This window comes from Oncorhynchus keta, chromosome 24, assembly GCF_023373465.1.
Source record: "Oncorhynchus keta strain PuntledgeMale-10-30-2019 chromosome 24, Oket_V2, whole genome shotgun sequence".
Lineage (NCBI taxonomy): Eukaryota > Metazoa > Chordata > Actinopteri > Salmoniformes > Salmonidae > Oncorhynchus > Oncorhynchus keta.
The window spans coordinates 11,907,266-11,934,765 of NC_068444.1; the positions used below are offsets into that span (position 1 = coordinate 11,907,266).

Sequence of the window (27,500 nt, forward strand, 5' to 3'; positions counted from 1 at the left end):
CGTGCTTTCTCTCTCAGTTCATTCACTGCATCATTAAGGTGTCCAGCTTAGCTTATTTTGAAACCTAAGTAATTGTAGTGTGTGCAGTACTCTATATATTTTATACCAATTTATACCAATTGAGAACTTTGGTCAAATTCCCTGAGATCTGGATCTTCTCTGGAAAATCATTATTTTAGTTGTTTTGGGGTTTACTGCCAGGTCTGGCAGGCCCAGGTCTGTAGGCCACGTGCTGTGGGGTTTGCTGCCAGGGCCCAGGTCTGGCAGTACTGCTCTAGCAGGTCCAGGCTCTGCTGTAGGTCATGTGCTGTGGGGGTTTACTGCCAGGGCCCAGGTCTGGCAGTAGCTCTAGCAGGTCCAGGCTCTGCTGTAGGCCATGTGCTGTGGGGTTTAGGCCCAGGTCTGGTAACTGCTCTGGGTGAGGCCATGTGCTGTGGGTGACAGAAGGCATAGGTCATCTGCGAAGAGTAGGCATTTAACTTCTGAATTGTGGAGACCAACACAAGGGGCTGAGGATTTTTCTAGAATAGTGGCCAATTCGTTAATGTAAATATTGAAGAGTGCAGGGCTCAGATTGCAACCCTGGCGAAGGCCCCGCTCCTGGTTAAAGAATTCTGTTATTTTCTTTGCCAATGTTAATGTTGCACATATTGCCGGTATACATTGATTTAATTATGTCATGTGTTTTACCCCCTACAACACTTTCAATAACTTTGTAGAACAGTCCTGTATGCCAAATAGAATCAAATGCTTTTTGGAAGTTGATAAAGCAAGCGTATATTTTGGTATTATTTTGGTGGACATGTTGATCTATCAGGGTCTGTAGGGTGTAAATATGATCAGTCGTGTTTTGGTATAAATCCAATTTGGCTTTTTTTTTTTTCTAAAGTATTTCTATTTACCTCCGAACTGGAATACCTCAACTGAAGCTAGCTAGGTAACTCGTTACCAGCTATCAATCAGCCAACCGGCAGGGTAGCCTAGTGTTTAGAGCGTTTGGACTAGTAACCCAAAGGTTACAAGTTCAAATCCCCGAGCTGACAAGGTACAAATCTGTCATTCTGCCCCTGAACAGGCAGTTAACCTACTGTTCCTAGGCTGTCATTGAAAATAAGAATTTGTTCTTAACTGACTTGCCAAGTTAAATAAAGGTCAAATAAAAATGTTGTATGTTTTACCCCCAACGCCACTTTCCATCAATTTGTATAAAGAAGGCAAATTGAGTCGAAGGCTTTTTTGAAATCAACAAAGCATGAGAAGACTTTGCCTTTGTTTTGGTTTGTTTGGTTGTCAATTAGGGTGTGCAGGGTGAATACGTGGTCTGTTGTACGGTAATTTGGTAAAAAGCCATTTTGACATTTGCTCAGTACATCGTTTTCATTGAGGAAATGTACGAGTCTGCTGTTAATGATAATGCTGAGGATTTTCCCAAGGTTACTGTTGACGCATATTCCACGGTAGTTGTTGGGGTCAAATTTGTCTCCACTTTTGTGGATTGGGGTGATCAGTCCTTGGTTCCAAATATTGGGGAAGATGCCAGAGTTAAGGATAATGTTGAAGAGTTTAAGTATAGCCAATTGGAATTTGTTGTCTGTATATTTTATAATTTCATTAAGGATACCATCAACACCACAGGCCTTTTTGGGTTGGAGGGTTTGTATTTTGTCCTGTAACTCATTCAATGTAATTGGAGAATCCAGTGGGTTCAGTTAGTCTTTAATAGTTGATTTGTATTTGATAATGTCTATGTTTTTGCTCTTTATTCTTTGTTATGGGGCCAAGAAGATTGGAGAAGTGGTTTACCCAGACATCTCCTTTTCTGGATACATAACTCTTTGTGTTGTTGTTTGTTTATTGTTTTCCAATTTTCCCAGAAGTGTTTAGTCTGTATATTTTTCCATTACATTCAGCTGATTTCTGATTTGCATTTCCTTCTTTCTCCATATTGTATTTTTCTATTGTTTTAGTGATTCACCATAGTGAAGGGTGAGACTCAGGTTTTCCAGTTCTTAGATTTTTGCATTCTTCATCAAACCATTTGTCATTGTTGTTCATTTTCTTCGGGTTTTCTATTTGAGATTTTTAGATTTGACAGGGAAGCTGAGAGGTGAAATATACTGTGAAGATGTTCTACTGCCAAGTTTACACCTTCACTATTACAGTGGAACGTTTTACCCAGGAAATTGTCTAAAAGGGATTGAATTTGTTGTTGCCTAATTGTTTTATGGTAGGTTTCCAAACTGCATTACTACCATCTATAGCATTTCTTAATGTTACTCAGTTCCTTTGGCTTTGATGCCTCATGATTGAGTATTGCTCTGTTCAATTAGACTGTGATTTTGCTGTGGTCTGATAGGGGTGTCAGTGGGCTGACTGTGAACGCTCTGAGAGACTCTGGGTTGAGGTCAGTGATAAAGTAGTCTACAGTTCTACTGCCAAGAGATGAGCTATAGATGTACCTATCATAGGAGTCCCCTCGAAGCCTACCACACATACCTACCGCACATACCCAGCGTGCGACAGAGCTGCAGGAGTTGTGACCTGTTTTTGTTGGTTATGTTGTCATAGTTGTGCCTGGGGGGCATATGTCTCTCTCTCTCTCTCTCTCTCTCTCTCTCTCTCTGTCTGTATCTCTCTCTCTGTCTGTCTCTCTCTCTCTCTCTCTCTCTCTCTCTCTCTCTCTCTCTCTCTCTTTCTCTCTCTCTGTCATGTACCTCTCTCTCTCATGTACCCCTCTCTCTCTCTTTCTCATGTATCGCTCTCTCTCTCTTTTACCTCTCTCTCTCATGTACCTCTCTCTCTCATGTACCTCTCTCACTCTCTCTCTCTCCCCATCTCTCTCTTTTTCCTCACTCTCCTTTCTTAAAAGAATTAGTGCTCTCTCTGAGAATGGCTAACCTCTCATGAGGGCTGTGCTTCAGATGTAGTTAAGCTGCAGCTGGTCCAGAACAGAACGGCACGTCTTGCTCTTCACTGTAATCACAGGGCTGATATAAATACTATGCATGCTAGTCTCTATTGGGTAAGAGTTGAGGAGAGACTGACTGCATCACTTCTTCTTTATATAAGACACATTCATGTGTTGAAAAGTCCCAAATTGTTTGCATAGTCAACTAACACAGGTCTGACACAGACCACAAATCCAGAACAATTTCAAGAAATCCATCTCATATTACTCAAATGAACAGCAAACAGATGAGGCAACACCAACGCCTCTCCCCCTGTTTGACCTTTGACCCAGATAGTTTGTGTGTTTGTACTGATATGTCGGCTACGTGTTGAAATGTATGTAGTTCTGTCCTTCAGCTGTTCTTGTCTGTTAAATGTCCTGTATAAAGTCCTGTTTCATGTACTGTGTGGACCACAGTAAGAGTAGCTGCTGTTTTTGCCACAGCTAACGAAGATCCTAATAAAATACCAGAACACCAAATGGAGCGATGTGCCTGTTGTATTTCTCTGTCTCCCTTTAGGGAGCTGACAGCGTCTTGTCTTTCTTAGGATCTATGTTCAGTACAGAACAGAGCAGGTCAGGGGTATTCTCCATCTGCACTGGCTTCATTAGTGGAGAGAGAGTCAATCCCATACATCTCCTCCAGCTAGCCAACCACAACGCAACACAGAGGCATTGTGTATGTACTGTGTGTGTGTGTGTGTGTGTGTGTGTGTGTGTGTGTGTGTGTGTGTGTGTGTGTGTGTGTGTGTGTGTGTGTGTGTGTGTGTGTGTGTGTGTGTGTGTGTGTGTGTGTGTGTGTGTGTCTAGTAATTTATTTATTGTTGACACATATTAGATGGTAATAGTGGTGAATGGTGTTTTCATTAACTGGTCTGTTGAACAACATGTCACTCACTGTCACACCCTGGCCATAGAGAGGTAAATAGATTCTCTATTTTGGTTAGGCCAGGGTGTGACTAGGGTGGACATTCTATGTTCATTTTCTATGTTTTGTATTTCATTGTTGTTTGGCCGGGTGTGGTTCTCAATCAGGGACAGCTGTCTATCGTTGTCTCTGATTGAGAAACACACTCAGAGGCTTTTTCACACATGGGTTTTGTGGGTAGTTGTTTTCTGTTTTGTGTCTTTCTGCACCTGACAGAACTGTTTCGGGTTTTTGTTCATTCTCTTGGTTATTTTGGTTTGTCGGTGTTCAGTTCAGATAATAAAGATGAACACTGCACCTTGGTCCTCCACTCCTTCCAACAGCCGTTGCACTCACATGGTCACGCACGCACGCACGCACGCACGCACACACACACACACACACACACACACACACACACACACACACACACACACACACACACACACACACACACACACACACACACACACACACACACACACACACACACACACACACACGCGCATGTCTGCAGCTAAACCCAGCTAGGCTTCCAACCACACATCAGTCAATATAATGTAGACCTTCCGATGTTTATCAACTGTAGGGCAGGCTCCTATCTCGCTCTGTCTCCAATATCTCCTCTCTCTCTCCTCTGTTTCCTCTCTCCACTGTCTCCTCTGTCCCTCCTGTCTCCTCTCTCTCCTCTGTCTCCTCTGTCCCTCGTGTCTCCTCTCTCTCCTCTGTCCCTCCTGTCTCCTCTTTTCCCCCTGTCTCCTCTCTCTCCTCTGTCTCATCTGTCCCTCCTGTCTCCTCTCTCTCCTCTGTCCCTCCTGTCTCCTCTTTTCCCCCTGTCTCCTCTCTCTCCTCTGTCTCCTCTCTCTCCTCTGTCTCCTCTCTCTCCTCTGTTTCCTCTCTCTCCTCTGTCTCCTCTCTCTCCTCTGTCTCCTCTCTCTCCTCTGTCTCCTCTCTCTCCTCTGTTTCCTCTCTCTCCTCTGTTTCCTCTCTCTCCTCTGTCTCCTCTCTCTCCCTCTGTTTCCTCTCTCTCCTCTGTCTCCTCTCTCTCCTCTGTCTCCTCTCTCTCCTCTGTCTCCTCTCTCTCTCCTCTGTCTTCCTCTCTCTCCTCTGTCTCCTCTCTCTCCTCTGTCTCCTCTCTCTCCTCTGTTTCCTCTCTCTCCTCTGTCTCCTCTCTCTCCTCTCTCTCCTCTGTCTCCTCTCTCCCTCTGTTTCCTCTCTCTCCTCTGTCTCCTCTCTCTCCTCTGTCTCCTCTCTCTCCTCTGTCTCCTCTCTCTCCTCTGTTCCCTCTCTCTCCTCTGTTCCCTCTCTCTCCTCTGTTCCCTCTCTCTCCTCTGTTTCCTCTCTCTCCTCTGTCTCCTCTCTCTCCTCTGTCTCCTCTCTCTCCTCTGTTCCCTCTCTCTCTCTCTCTCCTCTGTTCCCTCTCTCTCCTCTGTTCCCTCTCTCTCCTCTGTTCCCTCTCTCTCCTCTGTTCCCTCTCTCTCCTCTGTCCCCTCTCTCTCCTCTGTTTCCTCTCTCTCCTCTGTTCCCTCTCTCTCTCCTCTGTTTCCTCTCTCTCTCCTCTGTTTCCTCTCTCTCTCCTCTGTTCCCTCTCTCCTCTGTTTCCTCTCTCTCCTCTGTTTCCTCTCTCTCCTCTGTTTCCTCTCTCTCCTCTGTCTCCTCTCTCTCCTCTGTTTCCTCTCTCTCCTCTGTCTCCTCACTCTCCTCTGTCTCCTCTCTCTCCTCTGTCTCCTCTCTCTCCTCTGTTTCCTCTCTCTCCTCTGTTTCCTCTCTCTCCTCTGTCTCCTCTCTCTCCTCTGTCCTCCCTGTCTCCCCCCGTCTCCTCTTCTCTTCTGTCTCCTCTGTCTTCAATGTCTCTCTTAGACCCCTCTGTCTCTTCTCTGCCCTCCCTTCTCTCCCCTGGTCTCTCAATAAAGGCTGTATTAGCTCTATTAATATCTGAGACCCTCCTTCAGTATTAATGGAGAGCTCTGTTCAGCCCTGGCTTTGGTACCCCCCCCCCCCCCCCCCCCATTGTACCTTCAAACTTGTGTAGACTAAACGAAAACTAACTGTACTCCCGTCTCCTGCCTGGTCATTTCTCCACAACACAAATATTACAGTGTGTGAATGCGTGTGTGTGTTTGACATGGACCGACAGAGGAGATTTCCAGCTGAAGGCTGTAAATCCTCCAATCTGTCTCTGTGGCGACCGCTGTCCCTCTCAACCCCGTGTTGTGTAAAATATACATGTTAAGGCTCACTGACAACAACCAGATATATTATATATATCACATACACATGAGATGTTATTGGTCACATACACATGAGATGTTATTGGTCACATACACATGAGATGTTATTGGTCACATACACATGAGATGTTATTGGTCACATACACATGAGATGTTATTGGTCACATACACATGAGATGTTATTGGTCACATACACATGAGATGTTATTGGTCACATACACATGAGATGTTATTGGTCACATACACATGAGATGTTATTGGTCACATACACATGAGATGTTATTGCAGATGTTATTGGTCACATACACATGGTTAGCAGATGTTATTGGTCACATGGTTAGCAGATGTTATTGGTGACAGACACATGGTTAGCAGATGTTATTGGTCACATACACATGGTTAGCAGATGTTATTGGTGACAGACACATGGTTAGCAGATGTTATTGGTGACAGACACATGGTTAGCAGATGTTATTGGTGACAGACACATGGTTAGCAGATGTTATTGGTGACAGACACATGGTTAGCAGATGTTATTGGTCACATACACATGGTTAGCAGATGTTATTGGTGACAGACACATGGTTAGCAGATGTTATTGGTGACAGACACATGGTTAGCAGATGTTATTGGTGACAGACACATGGTTAGCAGATGTTATTGGTCACATACACATGGTTAGCAGATGTTATTGGTGACAGACACATGGTTAGCATATGTTATTGGTGACAGACACATGGTTAGCAGATGTTATTGGTCACAGACACATGGTTAGCAGATGTTATTGGTGACAGACACATGGTTAGCAGATGTTATTGGTGACAGACACATGGTTAGCAGATGTTATTGGTGACAGACACATGGTTAGCAGATGTTATTGGTCACATGGTTAGCAGATGTTATTGGTGACAGACACATGGTTAGCAGATGTTATTGGTCACATACACATGGTTAGCAGATGTTAATGCGAGTGTAGCGAAACGCTTGTAAATTAGTCAATGCAACATTCAGATTATAACGTAAAGTGAGAGAAATTCACCAACATCAACTCAGAACTTTAATTCATATTTCAGCGTAATTCCATTTCGTCTTACATCGTGCGTGTGTGTGTGTTTGTGTTTGTGTTTCACCTTACATCACAATTAGACAGTGAAAGTACTGTAGATTGTGTCTGAAATGGCACGGTTCACTATAGTGCACTACTTTATACCAGGGCTCAAAGGGTAGTGCACTACTTTAGACCAGGGACCAAAGGGTAGTGCACTACTTTAGACCAGGGACCAAAGGGTAGTGCACTACTTTAGACCAGGGACCAAGGGTAGTGCACTACTTTAGACCAGGGACCAAAGGGTAGTGCACTACTTTAGACCAGGGCTCAAAGGGTAGTGCACTACTTTAGACCAGGGCTCAAAGGGTAGTGCACTACTTTAGACCAGGGCTCAAGGGTAGTGCACTACTTTAGACCAGGGCTCAAGGGTAGTGCACTACTTTAGACCAGGACTCAAAGGGTAGTGCACTACTTTATACCAGGGCTCAAAGGGTAGTGCACTACTTTAGACCAGGGCCCAAAGGGTAGTGCACTACTTTAGACCAGGGACCAAAGGGTAGTGCACTACTTTAGACCAGGGCCCAAAGGGTAGTGCACTACTTTAGACCAGGGCCCAAAGGGTAGTGCACTACTTTAGACCAGGGCCCAAAGGGTAGTGCACTACTTTAGACCAGGGCTCAAAGGGTAGTGCACTACTTTAGACCAGGGCTCAAAGGGTAGTGCACTACTTTAGACCAGGGCCCAAAGGGTAGTGCACTACTTTAGACCAGGGACCAAAGGGTAGTGCACTACTTTAGACCAGGGCCCAAAGGGTAGTACACTACATTATATCATGCCCATTAGCAAGGCACTAAGCCGTAACCGATCTGGAAAAGAGCGTCTGCTAAATGACCAGGAATAACTCATGTCTTTGGTAGAAGAAGATGCTAGTGCCTCCCGCAGCGTGACGTTCCGTCTGGCTTCTTCTTCTGCACGATCGCTGCTACTATCGGATCCTTTTAACCACTGTAACCAATCTCACTATGTATCTTATGTGTATATACACTGAGTGTACAAAACATGAGGAACACCTGCTCTTTCCATGACTGACTGACCAGGTGAATCCAGGTCAAAGCTATGATCCCTTATTGATGTTAAATTACCTTTAATCAGTGTAGATGAAGAGGAAGGAGACAGGTTCAAGAATGATTTTTAAGCCTTGAGATAATCGAGACATGGATTGTGTATGTGTGCCATTCCGAGGGTGAATGGGCAAGACAAAAGATTTAAGTGCCTTTGAACGGGGGTATGGTAGTAGGTGCCAGGCGCACCGGTTTGTGTCAAGAACTGCAACGCTGCCGGGTTTTTCTCGCTCAACAGTTTCCAGTTTGTATCACAGGAGGTTGGTGGCACCTTAATTGGGGAGGACTGTCTGATGGTAATGACTGGGTTGTTTCAAAGGGAAGCATAGGCCCAGATACTCCTTCATTAACCTAATGCGAGTCTCTTTTTTATTTTATTTTTTTCAAATTTCCCAACTGTGTCAATAAAGATATTGATTGGCTCTCTGGTTGTATTAACTCTGTCTTGCAGATGGCGCTCCGCTAAGTGGGATGTCTTGGCCGTCTTCTCTGGCGGTTGTGGCTGTTTCCTTCTCTGGTCTCTTCACCTTCGTCTTCCTCATGCTGGCCTGCCTCTGCTGCAAGAAGGGGCATATCGGCTTCAAGGTGAGACACACACTCACTCACTCACTCACTCACTCACTCACTCACTCACTCACCACACACACACACTCTCTCTGGTGACCCATTTTGAAGTGCTGTTAACAGAAGTGTCTTTAAACCTCAGAGCTGCTGACATCCTTTAGATGGGTTTTCTTCTCTCGGTTAAAGACCTCTTCCAGAGACTCTCTGCTGCTCTACCTTGAGGAGGGCACATTCAGTTCTGACCTTTTCAGCAGAGCGAATCACTTTTCACTGAATGAATCTCCTAGCTAGTTTCTTCTACTGCAGGCATGAGCTTGTGTAGGCGGGGCGAGTCATACGTGAGCGAGTCATATGTGGGCGAGTCATACGTGAGCGAGTCATATGTGAGCGAGTCATATGTGAGCGAGTCATGTGAGCGAGTCATATGTGGGCGAGTCATATGTGAGCGAGTCATATGTGAGTGAGTCATATGTGAGCGAGTCATACGTGAGCGAGTCATACGTGAGCGAGTCATATGTGAGCGAGTCATATGTGAGCGAGTCATATGTGAGCGAGTCATATGTGAGCGAGTCATATGTGAGCGAGTCATATGTGAGCGAGTCATATGTGAGCGAGTCATATGTGAGCGAGTCATATGTGAGCGAGTCATACGTGAGCGAGTCATATGTGAGCGAGTCATACGTGAGCGAGTCATATGTGAGCGAGTCATACGTGAGTGAGTCATATGTGAGCGAGTCATACGTGAGTGAGTCATATGTGAGCGAGTCATATGTGAGCGAGTCATACGTGAGCGAGTCATACGTGAGCGAGTCATATGTGAGCGAGTCATATGTGAGCGAGTCATATGTGAGCGAGTCATACGTGAGTGAGTCATATGTGAGCGAGTCATATGTGAGCGAGTCATATGTGAGCGAGTCATACGTGAGCGAGTCATACGTGAGCGAGTCATATGTGAGCGAGTCATATGTGAGCGAGTCATATGTGAGTGAGTCATACGTGAGCGAGTCATATGTGAGCGAGTCATATGTGAGCGAGTCATATGTGAGCGAGTCATAGGTGAGCGAGTCATATGTGAGTGAGTCATACGTGAGCGAGTCATATGTGGGCGAGTCATATGTGAGCGAGTCATATGTGAGTGAGTCATACGTGAGCGAGTCATATGTGGGCGAGTCATAATATGTGAGCGACTCATATGTGAGCGAGTCATATGTGAGCGACTCATATGTGAGCGAGTCATATGTGAGCGACTCATATGTGAGCGACTCATATGTGAGCGAGTCATATGTGATCGAAGTCATACGTGAGCGACTCATATGTGAGCGAGTCATATGTGAGCGACTCATATGTTAGAGACTCATATGTGAGCGAGTCATATGTGAGCAAGTCAAACGTGAGCGAGTCATATGTGAGCGAGTCATACGTGGCGAGTCATATGTGAGCGAGTCATATGTGAGCGAGTCATGTGAGTGAGTCATATGTGAGCGAGTCATATGTGAGCGAGTCATATGTGAGCGAGTCATATGTGAGCGAGTCATATGTGGACGAGTCATATGTGAGCGAGTCATATGTGAGCGAGTCATATGTGAGCGAGTCATACGTGAGTGAGTCATATGTGAGCGAGTCATATGTGAGCGAAGTCATATGTGAGCGAAGTCATATGTGAGCGAGTCATACGTGAGTGAGTCATATGTGGGCGAGTCATATGTGAGCGAGTCATATGTGAGCGAGTCATATGTGAGCGAGTCATATGTGAGCGAGTCATACGTGAGTGAGTCATATGTGAGCGAGTCATACGTGAGTGAGTCATATGTGAGCGAGTCATATGTGAGCGAGTCATATGTGAGCGAGTCATATGTGAGCGAGTCATATGTGAGCGAGTCATATGTGAGCGACTCATATGTGAGCGACTCATATGTGAGCGAGTCATATGTGATCGAGTCATACGTGAGCGACTCATATGTGAGCGAGTCATATGTGAGCGACTCATATGTTAGAGACTCATATGTGAGCGAGTCATATGTGAGTGAGTCATATGTGAGCGAGTCATATGTGAGCGACTCATATGTGAGCGAGTCATATGTGGGCGAGTCATATGTGAGTGAGTCATATGTGAGCGAGTCATATGTGAGCGACTCATATGTGAGCGAGTCATATGTGAGCGACTCATATGTGTGCGTGCGTGAGTGACATCTTCATCGATGCCCATCTGACTCCAAAACAGAAGGCCTCTCCCATACAGTGGTTTCGACAGGCTACTTATATTCCTCTATCCCCAGAGGGAAACATAGGCACAGATACTCCACTAATGTCTCATTAACATAATGCAAGTCACCTACTGTCCCTTCCCCTCTGCTTCTAAGGGAGATTAAAGCCACAGTGACTTTGAAAAGTACAATAAGAAAAGAAAGTGAAGAACTGGGAAGGAGGTCATTCCTGAGGCCTGTCAGGGATCTGTCACTGGGGAAGGAGGTCATTCCTGAGGCCTGTCAGGGATCTGTCACTGGGGAAGGAGGTCATTCCTGAGGCCTGTCAGGGATCTGTCACTGGGGAAGGAGGTCATTCCTGAGGCCTGTCAGGGATCTGTCACTGGGGAAGGAGGTCATTCCTGAGGCCTGTCAGGGATCTGTCACTGGGGAAGGAGGTCATTCCTGAGGCCTGTCAGGGATCTGTCACTGGGGAAGGAGGTCATTCCTGAGGCCTGTCAGGGATCTGTCACTGGGGAAGGAGGTCATTCCTGAGGCCTGTCAGGGATCGGTCACTGGGGAAGGAGGTCATTCCTGAGGCCTGTCAGGGATCTGTCACTGGGGAAGGAGGTCATTCCTGAGGCCTGTCAGGGATCTGTCACTGGGGAAGGAGGTCATTCCTGAGGCCTGTCGGAGATCTGTCACTGGGGAAGTAGGTCATTCCTGAGGCCTGTCAGGGATCTGTCACTGGGGAAGGAGGTCATTCCTGAGGCCTGTCGGGGATCTGTCACTGGGGAAGGAGGTCATTCCTGAGGCCTGTCGGAGATCTGTCACTGGGGAAGGAGGTCATTCCTGAGGCCTGTCGGGGATCTGTCACTGGGGAAGGAGGTCATTCCTGAGGCCTGTCGGGGATCTGTCACTGGGGAAGGAGGTCATTCCTGAGGCCTGTCAGGGATCTGTCACTGGGGAAGGAGGTCATTCCTGAGGCCTGTCGGGGATCTGTCACTGTCGGAGATCTGTCACTGGGGAACGAGGTCATTCCTGAGGCCTGTCGGGGATCTGTCACTGGGGAAGGAGGTCATTCCTGAGGCCTGTCAGGGATCTACCCGTCTCTCTCTATACCCGTCTCTCTCTCTCTCTCTCTCTCTCTCTCTCTCTCTCTCTCTCTCTCTCTCTCTCTCTCTCTCTCTCTCTCTCTCTCTCTCTCTCTCTCTCTCTCTCTCTCTCTCTCTCTCTCTCTCTCCCTCCCCATCTCTCTCAATTCAATTCAATTCAATTCAAGGGCTTTATTGGCATGGGAAACATGTGTTAACATTGCCAAAGCAAGTGAGGTAGACAACATACAAAGTCAATATATAAGGTGAAAAACAACGAAAATGAACAGTAAACATTACACATACAGAAGTTTCAAAACAGTAAAGACATTACAAATGTCATATTATATATATATATATATACAATGTATATACAATGTACAAATAGTTAAAGGACACATAAAATAAATAAGCATAAATATGGGTTGTATTTACAATGGTGTTTGTTCTTCACTGGTTGCCCTTTTCTCGTGGCAACAGGTCACAAATCTTGCTGCTGTGATGGCACACTGTGGAATTTCACCCAGTAGATATGGGAGTTTTTCAAAATTGGATTTGTTTTCGAATTCTTTGTGGATCTGTGTGATCTGGGGGAAATATGTATCTCTAATATGGTCATACATTGGGCAGGAGGTTAGGAAGTGCAGCTCAGTTTCCACCTCATTTTGTGGGCAGTGAGCACATAGCCTGTCTTCTCTTGAGAGCCATGTCTGCCTACGGCCTTTCTCAATAGCAAGGCTATGCTCACTGAGTCTGTACATAGTCAAAGCTTTCCTTCATTTTGGGTCAGTCACAGTGGTCAGGTATTCTGCCGCTGTGTACTCTCTGTGTAGGGCCAAATAGCATTCTAGTTTGCTCTGTTTTTTGTTAATTCTTTCCAATGTGTTAAGTAATTATCTTTTGTTTTCTCATGATTTGGTTGGGTCTAATTGTGCTGTTGTCCTGGGGCTCTGTAGGGTGTGTTTGTGTTTGTGAACAGAGCCCCAGGACCAGCTTGCTTAGGGGACTCTTCTCCAGGTTCATCTCTCTGTAGGTGATGGCTTTGTTATGGAAGGTTTGTGAATCGCTTCCTTTTAGGTGGTTGTAGAATTTAATGGCTCTTTTCTGGATTTTGATAATTAGTGGGTATCGGCCTAATTCTGCTCTGCATGCATTATTTGGTGTTTTATGTTATACACGGAGGATATTTTTGCAGAATTCTGCGTGCAGAGTCTCAATTTGGTGTTTGTCCCATTTTGTGAAATCTTGGTTGGTGAGCGGACCCCAGACCTCACAACCATAAAGGGCAATGGGCTCTATGACTGATTCAAGTATTTTTAGCCAAATCCTAATTGGTATGTTAAAATTTATTGTTTCTTTTGATGGCATAGAATGCCCTTCTTGCCTTGTCTCTCAGATCGTTCACAGCTTTGTGGAAGTTACCTGTGGCGCTGATGTTTAGGCCAAGGTATGTATAGTTTTTTGTGTGCTCTAGGGCAACAGTGTCTAGATGGAATTTGAATTTGTGGTCCTGGTGACTGGACCTTTTTTGGAACACCATTATTTTGGTCTTACTGAGATTTACTGTCAGGGCCCAGGTCTGACAGAATCTGTGCATAAGATCTAGGTGCTGCTGTAGGCCCTCCTTGGTTGGTGACAGAAGCACCAGATCATCAGCAAACAGCAGACATTTGACTTCGGATTCTAGCAGGGGGAGGCCGGGTGCTGCAGACTTTTCTAGTGCCCGCGCCAATTCGTTGATATATATGTTGAAGAGGGTGGGGCTTAAGCTGCATCCCTGTCTAACCCCACGACCCTGTATGTGTGTTTTTTGCCAATTTTAACCGCACACTTGTTGTTTGTGTACATGGATTTTATAATGTCATATGTTTTACCCCCAACACCACTTTCCATCAGTTTGTATAGCAGACCCTCATGCCAGATTGAGTCGAAGGCTTTTTTGAAATCAACAAAGCATGAGAAGACTTTGCCTTTGTTTTGGTTTGTTTGGTTGTCAATTAGGGTGTGCAGGGTGAATACATGGTCTGTTGTACGGTAATTTGGTAAAAAGCCAATTTGACATTTGCTCAGTACATTGTTTTCATTGAGGAAATGTACGAGTCTGCTGTTAATAATAATGCAGAGGATTTTCCCAAGGTTACTGTTGACACATATTCCACGGTACATTTACATTTACATTTAAGTCATTTAGCAGACGCTCTTATCCAGAGCGACTTACAAATTGGTGCATTCACCTTATGACATCCAGTGGAACAGCCACTTTACAATAGTGCATCTAAATCTTTTAGGGGGGTGAGAAGGATAACTTATCCTATCCTAGGTATTCCTTAAAGAGGTGGGGTTTCAGGTGTCTCCGGAAGGTGGTGATCTCTCTCTGTCTCTCTCTCTGTCTCTCTCTCTGTCTCTCTCTGTCTCTCTTTCTCTCTCGACCCATCTCTCTCTCTACCCGTCTCTCTCTACCCGTCTCTCTCTCTTTCTCTCTCTCGCTTTCGCTACACCCATCTTTCTCTCTCTACCCTCTCTCTCGCTCTCTCTCCATCTCTCTCTCTCTACCTGTCTCTCTCTCTCTCTCTACCTGTCTCTCTCTACCGATCTTTCTCTCCCTTCTCTCTCTCTCTACCCGTCTCTCTCTCTACCCGTCTCTTTCTCTCTCTCTCTAGCCGTCTCTCTCTCTCTCTCTCTCTACCCGTCTCTCTCTCTCTCTCTACCCATCTCTCTCTCTCTCTCTCTCTACCCGTCTTTTTCTCTCGGCCCATCTCTCTCTCTCTCTCTACCCATCTCTCTCTCTCTCTACCTGTCTTTCTCTCTCGACCTGTCCCTCTCTCCACCCCGTCTCTTTCTCTCTACCCGTCTCTCTCTCTCTCGACCCGTCTCTCTCTCTTCCCGTTTCTCTCTCTCTACCCGTTTCTCTCTACCCGTCTCTCTCTCTACCCGTCTCTCTCTCTCTCTGTTTATCTCTCTCTCTCTCTCTCTCTCTCTCTCTTTCTCTCTCTCGACCCATCTCTCTCTCTACCCGTCTCTCTCTCTACCCGTCTCTCTCTCTCGCACTTTCGCTACACCCATCTTTCTCTCTCTACCCTCTCTCGCTCTCTCTCCATCTCTCTCTCTCTACCTGTCTCTCTCTCTCTTCCCGTCTCTCTCTCTCTCTACCCGTCACTCTCTCTCTCTCTCTCTCTCTCTCTCTCTCTCTCTCTCTCTCTCTCTCTCTCTCTCTCTCTCTCTCTACCCGTCTCTCTCTCTACCCGTCTTTCTCTCTCGGCCCATCTCTCTCTCTCGGCCCATCTCTCTCTCTACCCGTCTCTTTCTCTCTCTCTCTCTACCCGTCTCTCTCTCTCTCTACCGGTCTCTCTCTCTCTACCCGTCTCTCTCTCTCTCTCTCTACCCATTTCTCTCTCTTCCCGTCTCTCTCTCTCTCTACCCGTCACTCTCTCTCTCTCTCTCTCTCTCTCTCTCTCTCTCTCTCTCTCTACCGGTCTCTCTCTCTCTACCCGTCTCTCTCTCTCTCTCTCTACCCATTTCTCTCTCTTCCCGTCTCTCTCTCTCTCTACCCGTCTCTCGCTCTCTCTCTCTCTCATGTATCTCTCTCTCTCATGTATCTCTCTCTGTCTTTCGCTCTCTCTCTGTCTCTCTCTCTCTCTCTCTCTCTGTCTCTCTCTCTCTCTCTCTCTCTCTCTCTCTCTCTCTCTCTCTCTCTCTCTCTCTCTCTCTCTCTCTCTCTCTCTCTCTCTCTCTCTACCCGTCTCTCTCTCTCTTTTACCGTCTTTCTCTCTCGGCCCATCTCTCTCTCGCTGTCTCTCTCTACCCATCTCTCTCTCTCTCTCTCCCTACCCGTCGCTCTCTCTCTTTCTCTACCTGTCTTTCTCTCTCGACCCATCTCTCTCTCTCTCTCTCTCTCTCTCTCTCTCTCTCTCTCTCTCTCTCTCTCTACCCGTCTCTCTCTCTCTCTCTACCCGTATCTCTCTCTCTACCCGTCTCTCTCTCTTCCATTCTCTCTCTCTCTACCCGTCTCTCTCTCTACCCATCTCTCTCTACCCGTCTCTCTCTCTACCCGTCTCCCTCTCTCTCTACCCATCTCTCTCTCTCTCTCTCTCTCTCTCTCTCTCTCTCTCTCTCTCTCTCTCTCTCTCTCTCTCTCTCTCTCTCTCTCTCTCTCTCTCGCTCTCTCTCTCTCTCTCTCTACCCGGGAAAGAAATATTGTCTTAGGTTTGTCTGTGACGACCGGTCTCTATAGCCAGACTGTCCTCTCTGGGCAGCCAGGTTTGTCTGTGGCGACCGGTCTCTATAGCCAGACTGTGCTCTCTGAGTCTGTACCTAGTCAATGTTTTCCTTAGTTTTCTATCAGTCACAGTGGTCAGATAGTCTGCCATCATGTACTGTCTGTTTATAGCCAAATAGCATTGAAGTTTACTTTGATATTTTGTGGTGTCTTTCCAATAGGTGATATATTTTTCTTTTGTTTTGTGTTGATTTGGTTGGGCCAGATTTTCTGAGTTCTGTCCTGAGGCTCTATGGGGTTGGTTTGGGTTGGTGAACTGAGCCTCAGAACCAGCTGGCTGAGGGGACTCTTCTCTTTTTTCATCTCTTGGCATTGTAGAGCTGTGTGGTGGAATGTTTTGGGGTCACTTGTTTTTAGATGGTTGTAAAATGTGATGGCTCTTTTTTCTATTCAAATGAGGAGGGGGTATTTGCCCAATTCTGCTCTACATGCGTTATTTTGAGTTTTTCTTTGCACTTGCAATACAGCCTTGCAAAACCCTGCATGCAGTATTTCGATTGGATGTTTGTCCCATTTGGTGAATTCATTATTAGAGATTGGACCTCATACTTCACTGCCATATAGAGAATTGGTTCTATAACTGATTGAAACATTTTGAGCCAGATTCTAATTGGAATTTCGATTTTGATGTTCCTTTTAATGGCATAGAATGCTCTTCTTGCTTTGTCTCTCAGCTCATTCACAGCCATGTGAAAGCTACCTGTGTTACTGATATTTAGTCCTAGATATGTGTAGTTTCTGGTGTGCTCTAATAGAACTGTGTTATTTCCGGACCTTTTTTGGAATATCATTATATTTGTGTTTTTTTTAGGTTAACGGTCAGAGTCCAGGTCTGACAGAACCTGTGGTTAATGGTCAGAGCCCAGAGTCCAGGTCTGACAGAACCTGTGGTTAATGGTCAGAGCCCAGGTCTGACAGAACCTGTGGTTAATGGTCAGAGCCCAGGTCTGACAGAACCTGTGTTTAATGGTCAGAGCCCAGGTCTGACAGAACCTGTGGTTAATGGTCAGAGCCCAGGTCTGACAGAACCTGTGGTTAACGGTCAGAGCCCAGGTCTGACAGAACCTGTGGTTAATGGTCAGAGCCCAGGTCTGACAGAACCTGTGGTTAACGGTCAGAGCCCAGGTCTGACAGAACCTGTGGTTAACATTTACATTACATTTAAGTCATTTAGCAGACGCTCTTATCCAGAGCGACTTACAAATTGGTGCATTCACATTATGACATCCAGTGGAACAGCCACTTTACAATAGTGCATCTAAATCTTTTAGGGGGGGGGGGTGAGAAGGATTACTTTATCCTATCCTAGGTATTCCTTAAAGAGGTGGGGTTTCAGGTGTCTCCGGAAGGTGGTGATTGACTCCGCTGTCCTGGCGTCGTGAGGGAGTTTGTTCCACCATTGGGGGGCCAGAGCAGCGAACAGTTTTGACTGGGCTGAGCGGGAACTGTACTTCCTCAGTGGTAGGGAGGCGAGCAGGCCAGAGGTGGATGAACGCAGTGCCCTTGTTTGGGTGTAGGGCCTGATCAGAGCCTGGAGGTACTGAGGTGCCGTTCCCCTCACAGCTCCGTAGGCAAGCACCATGGTCTTGTAGCGGATACGAGCTTCAACTGGAAGCCAGTGGAGTGAGCGGAGGAGCGGGGTGACGTGAGAGAACTTGGGAAGGTTGAACACCAGATGGGCTGCGGCGTTCTGGATGAGTTGTAGGGGTTTAATGGCACAGGCAGGAGCCCAGCCAACAGCGAGTTGCAGTAATCAGACGGGAGATGACAAGTGCCTGGATTAGGACCTGCGCCGCTTCCTGTGTGAGGCAGGGTCGTACTCTGCGGATGTTGTAGAGCATGAACCTACAGGAACGGGCCACCGCCTTGATGTTAGTTGAGAACGACAGGGTGTTGTCCAGGATCACGCCAAGGTTCTTAGCGCTCTGGGAGGAGGACACAATGGAGTTGTCAACCGTGATGGTGAGATCATGGAACGGGCAGTCCTTCCCGGGAGGAAGAGCAGCTCCGTCTTGCCGAGGTTCAGCTTGAGGTGGTGATCCGTCATCCACACTGATATGTCTGCCAGACATGCAGAGATGCGATCGCCGCCTGGTCATCAGAAGGGGAAAGGAGAAGATTAATTGTGTGTCGTCTGCATAGCAATGATAGGAGAGACCATGTGAGGTTATGACAGAGCCAAGTGACTTGGTGTATAGCGAGAATAGGAGAGGGCCTAGAACAGAGCCCTGGGGACACCAGTGGTGAGAGCGCGTGGTGAGGAGACAGATTCTCGCCACGCCACCTGGTAGGAGCGACCTGTCAGGTAGGACGCAATCCAAGCGTGGGCCGCGCCGAGAGATGCCCAACTCGGAGAGGGTGGAGAGGAGGATCTGATGGTTCACAGTATCGAAGGCAGCCGATAGGTCTAGAAGGATTAGAGCAGAGGAGAGAGAGTTAGCTTTTTACAGTGCGGAGCGCCTCCGTGATACAGAGAAGAGCAGACTCAGTTGAATGACTAGTCTTGAAACCTGACTGATTTGGATCAAGAAGGTCATTCTGAGAGAGATAGCGAGAGAGCTGGCCAAGGACGGCACGTTCAAGAGTTTTGGAGAGAAAAGAAAGAAGGGATACTGGTCTGTAGTTGTTGACATCGGAGGTATCGAGTGTAGGTTTTTTCAGAAGGGGTGCAACTCTCGCTCTCTTGAAGACGGAAGGGACGTAGCCAGCGGTCAGGGATGAGTTGATGAGCGAGGTGAGGTAAGGGAGAAGGTCTCCGGAAATGGTCTGGAGAAGAGAGGAGGGGATAGGGTCAAGCGGGCAGGTTGTTGGGCGGCCGGCCGTCACAAGACGCAAGATTTCATCTGGAGAGGGGAGAAAGAGGTCAGAGCACAGGGTAGGGCAGTGTGAGCAGAACCAGCGGTGTCGTTTGACTTAGCAAACGAGGATCGGATGTCGTCGACCTTCTTTTCAAAATGGTTGACGAAGTCATCTGCAGAGGGGGGGGGGAGGAGGATTCAGGAGGGAGGAGAAGGTGGCAAAGAGCTTCCTAGGGTTAGAGGCAGATGCTTGGAATTTAGAGTGGTAGAAAGTGGCTTTAGCAGCAGAGACAGAGGAGGAAAATGTAGAGAGGAGGGAGTGAAAGGATGCCAGGTCCGCAGGGAGGCGAGTTTTCCTCCATTTCCGCTCGGCTGCCCGGAGCCCTGTTCTGTGAGCTCGCAATGAGTCGTCGAGCCACGGAGCGGGAGGGGAGGACCGAGCCGGCCTGGAGGATAGGGGACATAGAGAGTCAAAGGATGCAGAAAGGGAGGAGAGGAGGGTTGAGGAGGCAGAATCAGGAGATAGGTTGGAGAAGGTTTGAACAGAGGGAAGAGATGATAGGATGGAAGAGGAGAGAGTAGCGGGAGAGAGAGAGCAAGGTTGGGACGGCGCGATACCATCCGAGTAGGGGCAGTGTGGGAAGTGTTGGATGAGAGCGAGAGGGAAAAGGATACAAGGTAGTGGTCGGAGACTTGGAGGAGTTGCAATGAGGTTAGTGGAAGAACAGCATCTAGTAAAGATGAGGTTGAGCGTATTGCCTGCCTTGTGAGTAGGGGGGGAAGGTGAGAGGGTGAGGTCAAAAGAGGAGAGGAGTGGAAAGAAGGAGGCAGAGAGGAATGAGTCAAAGGTAGACGTGGGGAGGTTAATGTCGCCCAGAACTGTGAGAGGTGAGCCGTCCTCAGGAAAGGAGCTTATCAAGGCATCAAGCTCATTGATGAACTCTCCGAGGGGACCTGGAGGGCGATAAATGATAAGGATGTTAAGAGCCCAGGTCTGAGCCCAGGTCTGACAGAACCTGTGGTTAATGGTCAGAGCCCAGGTCTGACAGAACCTGTGGTTAACGGTCAGAGCCCAGGTCTGACAGAACCTGTGGTTAACGGTCAGAGCCCAGGTCTGACAGAACCTGTGGTTAACGGTCAGAGCCCAGGTCTGACAGAACCTGTGGTTAACGGTCAGAGCCCAGGTCTGACAGAACCTGTGGTTAACGGTCAGAGCCCAGGTCTGACAGAACCTGTGGTTAACGGTCAGAGCCCAGGTCTGACAGAACCTGTGGTTAACGGTCAGAGCCCAGGTCTGACAGAACCTGTGAAGATGATCTAGGTGCTGCTGTAACCCCTCTTTAGTGGGAGACAGTAGCACCAGGTCATCTGTCTTACAGCAGACCCTCCTTAGTGGGAGACAGCAGCACCAGGTCATCTGTCTACAGCAGACCCTCGTTAGTGGGAGACAGCAGCACCAGGTCATCTGCGTACAGCAGACACTTGATTTCAGTGTTGTGTACGGTGATACCAGGTGCTGACGATTCTTCTAATGTTTTTGCCAATAAATTTATGTAGATGTTAAATAGTGTTGGACTTATTGGGCAGCCCTGATTCACTCCCCGTCCCTGAGAGAAGAAGTCTGTTTTCTTGTTGCCAATTTTAACCGCACATTTGTTTTTAGTGTACATTGATTTAATAAAATCATGTGTTTTCCCTCCAATACCACTATCTATTAATTTATAAAAAAAGACGTTTGTGCCAAATTGAATCAAATGCTTTCTTGAAATCTACAAAACACGAGTAGATTTTGCCTTTGTTTTGGTTGACTTGTTTATCAATTAGAGTGTGGAGGGTGTAAATGTGGTCTGTTGTACAATCATTTTTTAGAAATCCAATCTGGCTTCTGCTCAGGACGTTGTGTTCATCAAGGAAATTATGTAGTCTGCTATTTATAATACCGCAGAGAATTTTCCCCAAGTTGCCATTAACGCAAATTCCTCTGTTATTCCTCTGTCTCTCTCTCTCTCCCCTGATCTCTCTCTACCCGTCTCTCTCTCTCTACCCGTCTCCCTCTCTCGCTCGCTCTCTCTCGCCCCTGCTCTCTCTCTCTCCCTGTCTCTCTCTCTCACTCTCTCTCTCTCTCTCTCTCTCTCTCTCCCCCCGTCTCTCTCTCTCGCTCTTCTCTCTGTCACTTGCTCTGTTTGAGAGACAGACAGGGCAGAAGTAATTAACATGAGCGCTCTCTCCTAGTAGAACTTGTGGAGACAGGCCATATGTCACTGTGTCTTTCTGACTCTTTCTTTTAGAGAAATGACAAACACATCAAGTTGGAATCATGAGTTTATAATTTACTGTCAGCTAAATGGTAAAGGAATATGAATTCATAGTTTCTACTGTAAAGAAAGATGGGACTTCATAGCAGCTGTGTGTGCATGCGTGCGTGCGTGTGTGGGTGTGTGTCTGAAACATCCTGTATGTGTAGGCCTCTACAGTATAGCACGACATTTATATATATGTATATATGAGTCTTTTTTGTGCGGTCTAGGAGAATACTCAGGGAGAGAGGGATTAAGATAGAGGAGAATACTCAGGGAGAGAGGGACAAAGATAGAGGAGAATACTCAGGGAGAGAGACTAAGATAGAGGAGAATAGTCAGGGAGAGAGAGACTAAGAAAGAGGGGAGGTGGAGGAGATGTGAGAGAGGAGAAGGAGAGAGAAGAGAGGAGAGGAGAGATAGAGGAGAGGTAGAGGAGAGGAGAGAGAAAGGAGAGGGACAGAGAGGAGGGATATAGGAGAGGAGAGGGAGAGAGAGAAGAGAGGAGAAAGAGAGAGAAGAGGAAGAGAGAGATGAGAGGAGAAGGAGAGAGGAGAGGGAGAGAGAGAGAGAGGAGAGGGAGAAAGAGAGGAGAGGAGAGGGGAGAGAGAGAGAGAGGGAGAGGAGAGGGAGAAAGAGATGAGAGGTAGAGAGAGAGGAGGAGAGGGAGAGAGAGAGAAGAGGAGAGGGAGAGGAGAGGGAGAAAGAGAGGAGAGGTAGAGGAGGGGTAGGGGAGAGGAGAGGAGAGAGAAAGGAGAGGGAGAGGGAGAGAGAGGAGAGGGAGAGAGAGAGAGGAGAGGAAGAAAGAGAGGAGAGGAGAGGTAGAGGAGGGGTAGAGGAGAGGAGAGAGAAAGGAGAGTGAGAGAGAGGAGAGGAAGAGAGAGAGAGGAGAGGGAGAAAGAGAGGAGAGGTAGAGGAGAGGAGAGAGAAAGGAGAGAGAAAGGAGAGGGAGAGAGAGGAAAGGGAGAGAGAGAGAGAGCGGAGAGGGGGAAAGAGAGGAGAGGAGAAAGAGTCAAGCAGGGTAAAAGGTAAGGGCAGAGGAGAGGGAGAGAGAGGAGAGGGAGAAAGAGAGGACAGGAGAGGTAGAGGAGGGGTAGAGGAGAGGAGAGTGAGAGGGAGAGAGAGAGAGCGGAGAGGGAGAAAGAGAGGAGAGGAGAGGTAGAGGAGGGGTAGAGGAGAGGAGAGAGAAAGGAGAGGGAGAGAGAGGAGAGGGAGAGGGAGAGAGCGGAGAGGGAGAACGAGAGGAGAAAGAGTCAAGCAGGGTAAAAAGAAAGGGCAGAGGAGAGGGAGAGAGAGCCGGGAGGGGGAAAAGGGGTGAGAGGGCTTGAGGAAGGGCATACCCCAGAGCCCACAGTACATCCGGCCCCATACGCCCCAGGGCCTTCATCTGGAATTAGAAACAGCCTCTCCCAGAGCAGGAAGAGGAGATGATAGGAATATTTATTGTGTGTGTGTGTGTGTGTGTGTGTGTGTGTGTGTGTGTGTGTGTGTGTGTGTGTGTGTGTGTGTGTGTGTGTGTGTGTGTGTGTGTGTGTGTGTGTGTGTGTGTGTGTGTGTGTGTGTGTGTGTGTGTGTGTGTGTGTGCGTGCGTGCGTGTGTGTGCTCGCTCAACCTTGTGGGGAAGAGGCCTGCTCTGCACATGTTCCCCGGCAGGAGAAGAGAGGGATTGATAGAAGAGAAAGAACTAGAGAAGAGGGGAGAGAATGATGTCATGAGGATAGAATGTGTAAAGCCTTCCCTCCCACTCCTTTTTTCCTGCCTCACATTTTTGTGGGGGCTCAATTTCTCTCGTTTTTTCTCACTTGCCCCCCCCTTGTCCCCCTTCTTTCCTGTCTCTCTCCCTGCCTCCTCTCGGGAGGAGCACAGTAACTGCTTGTTGGACTGGGAAACACTTCTCCTCCCTTCCTTTTCTCTCCATCCTTCTTTTCCTCTCTTTCTCTCCATCCATGACGTTGACCATTCATTCTGGTGCTAGATAGAAGTCACTCTCAGCTGCAGGACCATGGTCTTACTGTCGGCTCTGCGTTTGGCACCGCCACCCACATGCCCTTCAAGCCAGCTGGGCCTTCACGGGGCCCCTGAGTGCATGTGTGTAGGTGGGAGGAGTGGTTTGGTTGGAGGAGTGGTTTGGTGGGGGTGGTGGTTTGGTGGTGGCGTGGGGTGGTGGGGGTGAAGTTTTCAGGTGCTTTCAGCTTGTTGTTCTGCTGAGACATTCGTGTACAGGGTACAAGTGAACTTGTGTCGTGTGAGTGACCAACATGCCGGCTTTCCCCAATGGAACTTGAGCTCAGGTAAGAACAGATTGATGTTATGTGGAGAGCCTGATGTAGCCTGAACTCGAGCTGTGAATGAGTCCTAAAGCTGGTTGTAATAAAAATGATTTAATTTATATTGTTTTTAGCGGAGAGTTCTTTGATGCCATTAAATGGAACCAGTTAGCACAATACTAGTACATGTATTGTATCTAGTTTATTTGTTTCTACAATTGTAAAGCGAAAATGGGTCCTTGAAGAACGATGTAAAAATGTAATGCATTATTTGTATTATTTTTGTGTGAGAGGACTGGGAGAAGGCTGGGAGAGGGCTGAGAAAGGGCTGGGAGAGGCCTGGGAGAGGGCTGGGAGAGGGCTGAGAGAGGGCTGGGAGAGGTCTGGGAGAGGGCTGAGAAAGGGCTGGGAGAGGGCTGGGAGAGGTCTGGGAGAGGGCTGGGAGAGAGAGGGCTCTGGGAGAGGCTGAGGGCTGAGAGACTGGGCTGAGAGAGGGCTGGGAGAGGGGGCTGGGAGAGGACCTGGGAGAGGGCTGGGAGAGGTCTGGGAGAGGGCTGAGAGAGGGCTGGGAGGGAGAGTCTGGGAGAGGGCTGAGAAAGGGCTGGGAGAGGCCTGGGAGAGGGGGCTGAGAGAGGGCTGAGAGGTCTGGGAGAGGGCTGGGAGAGGCCTGGGAGAGGGCTGGGAGAGGGCTGAGAGGAGGGCTGAGGAAGGGGCTGGGAGAGGCCTGGGAGAGGGCTGAGAAAGGGGCTGGGAGAGGGCTGGGAGAGGTCTGGGAGAGGGCTGAGAGAGGGCTGGGAGAGGGCTCTGGGAGAGGGCTCTGGGAGAGGGCTGAGAGAGGGCTGGGAGAGGCCTGGGAGAGGGCTGAGAAAGGGCTGGGAGAAGCCTGGGAGAGGGACTGAGAGGGCTGGGAGGGGCTGAGAGAGGGGCTGGGAGAGGTCTGGGAGAGGGCTGGGAGAGGGCTGGGAGAGGGCTGGGAGAGGGCTGAGAGAGGGCTGGGAGAGGCCTGGGAGAGGGCTGAGAAAGGGCTGGGAGAGGTCCTGGGAGAGGGCTGAGAAAGGGGCTGGGAGAGGCCTCTGAGAAAGGGCTGAGAGGCCTGGGAGGGGCTGAGAGAGGGCTGGGAGAGAGGGCTGAGAGAGGGCTGAGAGAGGACTGGGGCTGGGAGAGGGCTGGGAGAGGACTGGGAGAAGGCTGAGAAAGGGCTGGGAGAGGCCTGGGAGAGGGCTGGGAGAGAGAGGGCTGGGAGAGGGCTGAGAGACTGGGAGAGGGCTGAGAGAGGGGGCTGGGAGAGGACTGGGAGAGGACTGGGAGAGGGCTGGGAGAGGCTGGGAGAGGGCTGAGAGAGGGCTGAGAGAGGGAGAAGGCTGGGAGAGGGCTGGGAGAGGGGCTGAGAAAGGGGGAGAGGGCTGGGAGAGGCCTGGGAGAGGGGCTAAGAGAGGGCTGGGAGAGGACTGGGAGAGGACTGAGAGAGGGCTGGGAGAGGGCTGAGAGAGGGCTGGGAGCGGGCTGGGAGAGGGCTGAGAGAGGGCTGGGTGTTTAGGTGAGATCTATGTAGCAGTATGTGTGGGAGAGAGATGTGAGTGGATAGTTGTCTTTGTGTGAACTCTGTAGCTGTGCATTTTCCGGGAACTGTGCGTGTGTGATCTCTGTAATGGTACGTGTTAGAGGGCTGTGTCACTGGAACTCTGATCCTGAAACAGATGTTTGGTGGGTCGCGAGGGGCCGTGTGAAGCTGAGGGGCCGTGTGAAGCTGTGGACTTGGAGACCAGAGGGAGTGTGTGTGTGTGCGTGTCTGTCTGTCTAGAGTGAGACTGCGTATGTGCATATGTGTGTGTGTTCTCTCGTGGGATAGGATTGAGCGAGGGATGGAAGGAGGGGTGAGGAGGATGGGGGGAGTCAGGGAAGTGGGTGCAGGACGAGTTTACAAAGGGTCACAGTTTTCCATATTTCCACCCCACCACTAAACTCCTTACAACTGAGGGGCTTTTACACTGATCCACTCTCCAAATCCTCCAATTCCCTCGCTCTCCTCCCTTCCCTTCCCTTCCCTTCCCTTCCCTTCCCTTCCCTTCCCTTCCCTTCCCTCTCTCTCTCTCTCTCTCTCTCTCTCTCTCTCTCCCATCGCTCTCTCTCTCTCTGTCTGTCTGTCTCTCTCTCTCTCTCTCTCTCTCTCTCTCTCTCTCTCTCTCTCTCTCTCTCTCTCTCTCTCTCTCTCTCTCTCTCTCTCTCTCTCTCTCTCTCTCTCTCTCTCTCTCTCTCTCTCTCTCTCTCTCTCTCTCTCTCCCCTCTCTCTCTCCTCTTTCTCTCTTTCAGTCTGAAAGCCATGGAGATCTCTCCAAGGGATTTCTTCTTTAATATCCAGTATGTATTAATGTTCCAGAAAGGATCTGATGTCTTACCAGTACACTGTTAAAATAAATTGCTTTTGGAAACCGAGCTTCCACCAACGTTAAGGAGACAAAACCTTCACATTGCTGGAGTATTGAAACATCATTCTGAGATATTTTGAAACATTACACGGTGTGTTGATTGATTAACTTAATCAAGGTTTGTGCAACACCTTGCCAGGGACTGGAAGAACTACCGGGAACATTTGCAAAACACTCATTTGGTGTTTCAAGTTCTGTTAAGTGCATAATTATACCACCTCTTCTATAGTATTGACTTCATTGACTTATGTATCTGATCATTTGCCAATTGAATCCATTTTGGTAGGCATTGTTGAGCACAGTGTTCATCCACCAGCGTAAACTAGAGGTTTTTACAACAAGCATCGCAGGATGCTGAATTTTGCTTCTGCTGTACCATCATGTGGCAATGGGTCGTCTCGTCGTTGAACTTAATTTTGCCTGACGGTTCTAAACATATCAGTTCGTCCGTTACACCTCATGGTACATAGTCTATCGGTAAATAGCCCACCCAATTTTACCTACCTCATCCCCATACTGTTTATATTTATTTTACTTTTCTGCTCTTTTGCACACCAGTATCTCTACCTGCACATGACCATCTGATCATTTATCACTCCAGTGTTAATCTGCAATATTGTAATTATTCGCCTACCTCCTCATGCCTTTTGCACACAATGTATATAGACTCCCCTTTTTTTCTACTGTGTTATTGACTTGTTAATTGTTTACTCCATGTGTAACTCTGTGTTGTTTGTTCACACTGTTTTGCTTTATCTTGGCCAGGTCGCAGTTGCAAATGAGAACTTGTTCTCAACTAGCCTACCTGGTTAAATAAAGGTGTTCTCAACTAGCCTACCTGGTTAAATAAAGGTGAAATAAAAATGTAATTAAAAAAATGGAGCAACAAGCTGCTTCGTCCTACTATAGAACGATCATTTTCTTTCTTCAAACATGCACATAACATTGTATAAAATAGTTTTGAATAATCATGACATTGTGTCAGAAGGTGATTGTGAAGCACATAACTGCCGGTCTCACAGTCATTGACCGTTAATCAACACATTTAGCATCTCCTGGCTTCATACAAACCACTGATGCAGACCTCTGGAACATCTACACAATAAATCCATGTAATATAGTCTACACCATCACAATAAATCCATGTAATATAGCCTACACCATCACAATAAATCCATGTAATATAGTCTACACCATCACAATAAATCCATGTAATATAGTCTACACCATCACAATAAATCCATGTAATATAGTCTACACCATCACAATAAATCCATGTAATATAGTCTACACCATCACAATAAATCCATGTAATATAGTCTACACCATCACAATAAA

At 47.8% G+C, this 27,500-nt stretch overlaps 1 protein-coding gene across 3 annotated transcripts in view; it reads left to right on the forward strand.

Moving 5' to 3' along the window:
* Positions 1-27,500, forward strand: part of LOC118378226 (serine/threonine-protein kinase LMTK1-like) — a 150,230-nt gene that overhangs the window by 68,564 nt on the left and 54,166 nt on the right. For all 3 annotated transcript variants that reach the window (XM_052477694.1, XM_052477692.1, XM_052477693.1), the window contains one exon: positions 8,709-8,842. In XM_052477694.1, the coding sequence (XP_052333654.1) occupies positions 8,709-8,842 (134 nt within the window). The remainder of the gene's footprint in view (positions 1-8,708; positions 8,843-27,500) is intronic.